The 7,679-nt window shown below is 60.7% G+C and overlaps 1 protein-coding gene across 1 annotated transcript; it reads left to right on the plus strand.

Moving 5' to 3' along the window:
- Positions 1-3,156: 3,156 nt before the first annotated feature.
- On the plus strand, positions 3,157-6,611 carry Nanos3 (nanos homolog 3 (Drosophila)). The gene is made up of 2 exons (XM_005381069.2): positions 3,157-4,236; positions 6,374-6,611. The coding sequence occupies exons 1-2, from the start codon at positions 3,756-3,758 to the stop codon at positions 6,439-6,441; spliced, it is 549 nt and encodes a 182-aa protein (XP_005381126.1). The 5' UTR covers positions 3,157-3,755; the 3' UTR covers positions 6,442-6,611.
- The last annotated feature ends 1,068 nt before the right edge of the window (positions 6,612-7,679 follow it).

The raw sequence follows: 7,679 nt of genomic DNA on the forward strand, positions 1-7,679 counted from the left end.
CGGTCGATTCCGACAGCGGCAGACAGGCGCACGCTGCGCAGCGCGGGAGCACCGTCAGACACAGACACAGGAAGCACAGTCAGACCCAGACTGCGATCCCGGGGACAAAGAGACAGGCAGACCTAGACAGACGCGGAGGGCGGGAAGCCTGCGCGACACAGGCGGACAAAGAGACAGGCGGACAGGGCGGGACCGGGACCACCTCCGCCCCTCCTCCGCCCGGGCCACACCCACCACGTCCACGTGCATTGCCCCGCCCTCGGCCCAAAGCCCCGCCTCTTGACCGAGCCCCCCCCTTCCCCGAGGGGGGGTCCCTTCTGACCACCCAGACCCTGTTCTCCCTGAGTCCCCAGGCTTGGGGGGGACCTCAAGCCGGGACTTCCCCGCTCTTCAGGACAAGGTCAAAGTCCTGCGAGGACAGCCAGCACCCTGAAGGAGTGTCCCCAAGACACCCACACCCCCCACCTCGTGTGACCAGAGTGGTTTTTACAGTCCCGCCGCTGTTAAGAGGATTGAGTCTGGGGGCCAGCCCCATGCAAGCCTCCGGGGGCTCCAGAGGGAGCGTCCTGGGAACGGTACTGGCCTGAGTGGTCGGCTCACAGGGGCTGGGGAAGGGCCCCTGGGGTGGTGGCAGGTCTCCAGGGGCACGCTCAGGGCTAGGGTCTGGGCGGAGATGCACTCTGGTGCCACCAGGCCTCGGGCATTGTGGGGTTCACCCAAGGTCAGCGCGCCTCAGGTTCCTGATCTGCTCCGGGGTCACTCCAGGAGCTTTCTTTGGGACTTACTATACCCTTTGGTGCAGCGATGAGGACAGGGTTTTTATTTATTTTGCTGCGCTGGGGATGGAACCCGGAGCCTCGCCCATTCTAGGCATGCTCTCTGCCACCAGGACGGATGACCCTTGGCTTGAGGAGTCCCCAGACCTTGGCACTGCTTGGCCGGCAACAAGACTCGGGGACACGGAGGGGGCATGGGCGCTCATCCCCAGGAGGCCCTGGAGCGGGGCTGGGTCGCTTTGACAGAGGAGGAAGTGCGGAGGGCAGATGGCTCATGGCTCGGCACCCCCACATCAGGGGGTCAGGCTGCCCCTTCCCCCCATCACCCACTCTCTCTGGCCCTCCCAGTCCAGTCAGGGACTCTCCACAGTTCCCCGGGGTTGGGTAGTTTCGGGGTATTCATAAACAGCCTTGCAGCACAGGTGAAAACCCAAAAAGCACTACATTGTATTAAAATGGCTTGTTTATCAGGGCTGTGCAGGGGCACAGGAAAGCATTACATTGTATTAAAATGACTTGTTTATCTCTCAGTACAGCCTTGTCCCTCCGGCCAGAGCTGGAGGGTTGCCAGACATCCTGGGGCCCCTGGAAAATCTCTCCTTCCTCTCCCCTTCCTAGACCCTGTGGTCTCAGACCCCCAAGCTGCGGGGGTGGGCGCGCCCTGAGGCCGGCCGGGGATGCCTTGCAATGCCTGAATACCGCCTGCCGCTATCTCCTGCTTGGCCCGGATGTAGGGACGAGAAGTTGGCAACTCGTAACTGCTTGCTGACCTACTGAGTCGAGGGGCCATACCCCCCTCTTATCCCCATCACCCAGCTTGGTCCCGGCCCCTGCCAGACCCCTCTTCCAGTCCCTGTGATGCTGCAAGGGTTTGGGGGAACATTCAACCTGTCGGTGAGTTTGGACGACTCAGGCAAACCATCGACCGTTGAGTGGACCCCGAGGCCTGGAACTGCCGCCCTTCTGTCCGGAGCCCCACCTTCCAGATCTGGGGAGACCCCGCCCCTTCGGCCACAATCAACATTCATTGTTGTCGGTGGGTTGTGAGGACGAAGGCTAGACCCACCGGGGGATGAATGTCACTGTGGCTGGGCCGTACTCAGCCTGGGGAGGGGGCCCTGGGAAGAGGGCAGAACCCACCCAGACTCTGCCCCCACTCACCCCCACCCTGGGGGGAGAAGGGCTGATGTGTGTGATTTTTTTTTTTTTTCCCATTATTGGGGGTTGAACCCATAGCTTTCACACCAAGCTGCATCCTCAGCTCTTTTTTTACTTTTTATTTTGAGACAGGGTTTTTGTTTGTTTGTTTGTTTGTTTGGCCTTTTTGAGGCAGGGTCTCACTTTGCAGTTCAAACTGGACTTGAGCTCACTTTGTAGCCCAGGCTGGTCTCGAACTCGCACCAATCCTCCTGACTCAGCCTCCCAAGTGCTGGGATTACAGGCATGTGCCACCACACCCAGCTGAGACAGGGTCTTGCTTGCTAGGTCCTTAAATTAGCCGGGCCAGATTCCAACCTGTGATCTTCCTGTCTCAGCCGCCTGCTGAGTGGAATAACAAGTGTGTACCGCCGCCACCACCACCACCACCCCTCGCTGGGGATGTGTGATTTTGATGCGTTAGATGCTGATTAGATGCTGAAGGGTTGCGGGGGGTGGGGTGGGGTGGATCACAGGCTGGGGACCCAGAGGCTGAGAACCCCTTTTTGAAAGGGCATGGTGAGTTTTGCTCAATAAAATTTTCTTCGATGGCTGGATGGACAGATAGGTAAATGAATTATGAAAGCAGTATGGATGATGGATGCATGCATGCAGGAATGATGGGTGGATGGGTAGAGAACGAGTGGATGATGGATGGGTGGGCGATGGATGGATGGGTGGGTAATGGATGGATGGGTGGGTGGATGGGTGGGTGGACAGATGCATGAATGGCTGAGTGGATGGGTGCAGGGATGGAGGGATAATGGACAGTCGGGTGGATGGATGGATGGATGGATGGATGGATGGATTGTGTAGGCAGCACAAGCTCTTCCCGGTGACCAAGTCCTAGGTATAGCTCACAGCCCTCAGTTTTGCTGATCTGGGTGCCTGAGGGTCTGTCCCACCTGGGTCCCTCCTGGAAACAGCCCACCTTCTGAGGCTATCCTGAGGTCTCTTCTGATTGGAAAGGATCAAAGAGGGGGCTGGGGATTTAGCTCAGTGGCACAGCGCCTGCCTGGCAAGCACAAGTTCGTGAGTTCCATTCCCGGTATAGGAAACCACCCCCTCACCCCACCCCACCCCCGAAAAAAGGGAAAGGATCAAAGAGCTGCAGGTGGCGAGGCTCCCCCATTAGCAGAACCCGCCCGAACTAACTGCCCCAGACTCCACGGCCCTCCTGCCCCAGGGGTTTCCATCTCACCCCCTCCTGCCCGGCTCCCCAGGCTTGGCCTTGGGCCTCCTCTGCCAGCCTTGTCATTATGAATCCCCCCAGCCTGGTGTGGTTACAGGAGACAATGAGGTGTGAACACTCAGGGAGAGAGCTCAGCCCTGTGGGCAGTCTGAGAGTCAGGGACACCCTCCTTCCTTCCAGGGCCGGCGGGAGGCAGAGTCTGCCTCAGCCCAAGAGCCCAGGGAAAGAAAGAAATTACTAAGTTGCTGGCCACCTCCGCGGTCTTTAGGTCATCACCTGGCCCATCACCCTGGGGGAGGCTGGAGGGGAGGTCTCCCACTAGGAGCAGCGCCCCGGTGACCTGGCCCTGTGCAGGGGGCTGTGGTGCCCCCTGCAACCATCCTGTGGCCCCGCAAGTGGAGTAAGGGGTAGGCACGGCCCCTGTGACCTTAGGAGCCTCCCCCAGCCCCTCCTTCCCTCCCAGCCTCTTGGAGGTAAAAGGAGAGGAGCAGCTCAGACTGCGAGGCTGTGGGGAAGAGGTGGAAGGGTGGGGGCAGGGGCTGCGCAGGGAGTTCTTCCCACTGCCCTTCCCTGGCACTTGGGCACCAGTGATGGGGACCTTTGACCTATGGACGGACTACCTGGGGCTGGCACGCCTGATTGGGGCTCTGCGTGGGGAAGAGGAGCCTGAAGCCAGGGTGGACTCCCCGCCTGAGCTTCCGGTGACCACAGCTCCAGAGCCAGAGGGCCAGAAGCTGAGCTCAGAACCCCGAGCCATCCCCGAGCGGCTGTGCTCCTTCTGCAAGCACAACGGCGAGTCGCGGGCCATCTACCAGTCCCACGTGCTGAAGGATGAGGCGGGCAGAGTGCTGTGCCCCATCCTGCGCGACTATGTGTGCCCCCAGTGTGGGGCCACCCGGGAGCGCGCTCACACCCGCCGCTTCTGCCCGCTCACCGGCCAGGGCTACACCTCTGTGTACAGCTACACCACGCGCAACTCCGCCGGCAAGAGGGTGGCCCGGCCAGACAAGGTGAGGTCACAGGACACCGGCCATCACCGCCGAGGAGGAGGAGGAACAGCAGCAACAGCAGGTGCCTGTGCAGGTGGCTGGGGACCCACCTGAAGGGGACTAGTCTTGGGTGGGTGGTGGAGCCCCTTGAGGCCTCTATGGTAACCGCAGCACTCACTTCATAGGGCTTGGGGAGGGAGTCACGTAGAGTATAAGACAGTGTCTAGGTCAGGCATGCTGCTGCACACCTGTAATCCCAGCACTTGGAAGGCTGAGGCAGGAGGATCGCCTGAGTTCGAGTCCAGCTTGAACATAGTTCAAGGCCAGCCTGGACTACATTACATAGCAAGACCCGGTTTCCCAAACAACAACTAGAAAACGGAAGTGTTGCCACTGCCGGGCATCTGGAGCATGGCATCTGCTGTGTGGTCTTAGGCAAGCTGCTCTCCCTCTCTGGGTCCACAAGGATAATGCCATGTTTTCCCAGACTTGGGGTGAATCTGCTAGGAGATCATGGGGCGGGCATAGCACTGCCACCCGCTAACAGGTACAAGGGTATCTGGTCACAAGTTGCTCAGCCTCTCGGTACCCTGTATTCACCGGTTAGCTCACTAGCCAAATAGCTTTATGGGCTGGTTGTGTCCGTAGACAGGTGGATGGGAGAGTGGCAGTGAAAACCGGGTGCTGAATGGGGTGTGTAGAGGATGCATCTGGTCCAGGAGGGCTTCCTGGAGGAGAGGGTATGTAGGAGCCTAGAGCAATCCTCAGAGGGCTAGAATGCAGTGAAATTCAGTGTGTCTGGGCTAGAGTGTGTGTGCCTGGATGGAGGGGGTGATGGCAGAGTTCGGGGGCAAGGAGGAGGCCTGTAGGTCCTTGGGGGTCACCTCTTCCAAAGTTTAGACTTAGGCCTGGTGGGGCACACCTGTAATTCCAGCATTCTGGAGTGCTGAGGCAAAAGGGTCGCAAATTCAAGCCCAACCTGGGCAATTCAGGAATCTATCAAGACTGTCGCAAAATAAAAACTAGAAAAGGCTGGGGCTGTGTAGCTCAGCGCACAGGCCCTGGGTGTCTCCCCAGTGCTGGAGGGGGGCGGTTAGACTTAGGCACTAGGGAGCCACAGAAGGTGTAAGAGGAGGGTTGAGTAGTGTTCTGGGTCACAGCTGAGGGTGCAGAGCCTTCCGAAGGAGGTGGCTGCTGTGGCCTCCTGGGTGAGAAGCCCAAGACAGCAAGGAGGGAGGGGGAGGGGAGAAGTGGGCAGGGGACGCGGCTGGGCGCACCGTTTTCCATTCGGCATAACGCTGGGGTCGGCTTCCCTCCCACTGCCCCAGCTCTACACGGGGGCTCCTCGCCCTACAGTGCGGTGCAAATGCAGACTGCACCCCTGTCCCCGGGTCTGCGCGGGCCCTGGCATCTGCCTTTCCCACAGTTCCGGGACGAGTGGCTGCGGTTATTATAGGTGCAGCAGAGCTCAGGTCTAGGGGGTTTTAAAGGAGAATGCATTCTACGGACATCAGTGGCCTTTGAGGAAGTCGGGCCCCGTGGAGGGCGGGTGGGATGCTGTTGGGGCGCTGCCTACCCGTAAGGCTGGGAGCCCCTGGGGGCGGAGCCTGGGCCGGGAGGGCCCCTCCACCCCACCCCTCCAGGTTTGTAGACCTTTTTTTTCTTGCGGTGCTGCGGATGGAACACAGGGCCTTCGCACTGAGCTACTTCACTAGCCTCCCACCCATTTTTATCGGGGAGGAACACGGTCTCACTAAGTTGCTCAGACCGGCTGAAACTTGCCATCTCCTGCCTCAACCCGCCCTAGTGGTGGGGTGCCAGGCGCCCACACGCCCGGCGTCCTTTTTCCCTTGTATTTGCGGGCATAGGAATCCTTGCTCTCCCTCTTGGGGGTAGGGCCGTTTGAGGAGCTGTCACTCCGTACAGTTACAGAGACTGCTGGAGGCTGTAGTCTTGCTAACTTCCCCGGAGCGGGAGAAATCCGCATTCCCCGGAGCCCGGCGGCCACGAGGGGGCAGCACGGCCCTCCGAGTTGGAAGTTCTGTGCTTTGGTTTGGGCTTTGGGTCCCGGGGCGGCGGCCCGGGTCCACGAGTGATTACTATCCGAGGAACAGCCCCTAGGTGGCGCCCGAACCCAGCAGCCCCCAGGTGGAACCGAGGTACTTGGGGAGCTCGGAGTGATCACCATCTACGATGGTCCCCCCGCCTTTCTCCGCCAGGTTCCAAAGGTGCCGGGAAGGTGGCTGCACCTTCGCCTTCCGCTTGCTGTCCCACCACATCCGCCTAGGAAGCTGGCGCGGAGACGGGATGCTGCCTCCATCACCCGACCGGGCTCGCCGGAGGGGAGACTTCGAGAGACCCGCCCGAGGGAACGTCCCCGGGACTCGCCCCCGACCCCGCCCTGGTACCCGAGGCCCCGCCCACCAAGCGCTCAATAAACACCACTTGGAACACGCAGCCTTCTTTCTAGTATGCGGCCTTGGGAGCGGAGGGGCTGGGCGGAGGGACCCCTTTACCTAGCCCCTCCCCAGCCTGGTGCCTCGGAGCTTCGCTCCTCACACGTTCATAGTGGGAAGCCCTTTTTGTCATTGCTCTGCACACTGGGGGCGGGGTCCTGGCGGCACTTGCTTCGGGGGCAGTTGGGAGCCAGCCCCAGCCCCCCGCCCCTCCCCCTCCCTAAAGGGTCTCTCGGGCACTATTCAGATAGCTTGGGTCCCCAGTGCAGTGGCGCCTCCGATGGGTGCTTCCGGGCCCGGAAAGCATGGTGTGCGGTGTGGAGTCTGCTAGTGGGAGCCCTGGGAGGCGTGGTTTCTCTAGGGGACTGCCCCTGGGGGGTCCCTGTGTCCCTGACTGCCTGCCCGCCTGCAGCACCACATTCGTCCTGCTGAGAAAGCCCGCACAGGGGTTCAGCCTTGAACTAGCCTGGCGGGGGTCAGGGCTCCATCCTCAGCCCAGAGTCTCCCAAGGTTTGAGCAGAGGGGACAAAAGTGGACTTCAAGACAGTGTCTAGTTTCTTGACTTGAAGGGGTCTTAAGCACCCCAGGAGGAGGGGGAAGGGAGCAGCCCCTGGAGACAGCTGGGCACAGGCTGGGAGGAGTGGGGACACCTCCAGACCGCATTTCAGAGCTAGAGTGGCTGAGGTTGGGACCTGGGCTGGGGGACAGAGGTATATTACGCCCAGGGTCCTCCTGCCCTAGGTCTTGGGGTAAAGAGGGAGCTGGGTGTGCAAGCCACAGGCGAGGAGTGGCAGTCAGCCAGGCCAAGGTCCCCTCCTTGCTGGCTGGTGCCTGGAGGCAGCTTGTCCCTGCCACTGGCTCCTGCAGGGTACCAGCCACGAGTCCCCAAGCGTAGCTGTGAGCAGCTGGATGTGCCACTGGTCCTGGAGGCCGGGACAGAATGCTCTACATACAGCTCCTGGGGATGCCCGTGGAGGCCCCAAAATGTGAGGCTGGAGGAAGAGGAGGTAGGTGAGCAGCAGACTGTAGAGAGGTTTGTGGCAGAAAGCCAAGGGAGGGGGAGCACAGC

Source organism: Chinchilla lanigera, unplaced genomic scaffold (genome assembly GCF_000276665.1).
Source record: "Chinchilla lanigera isolate Chin_1 unplaced genomic scaffold, ChiLan1.0 scaffold00014, whole genome shotgun sequence".
NCBI classification, from domain to species: Eukaryota; Metazoa; Chordata; class Mammalia; order Rodentia; family Chinchillidae; genus Chinchilla; species Chinchilla lanigera.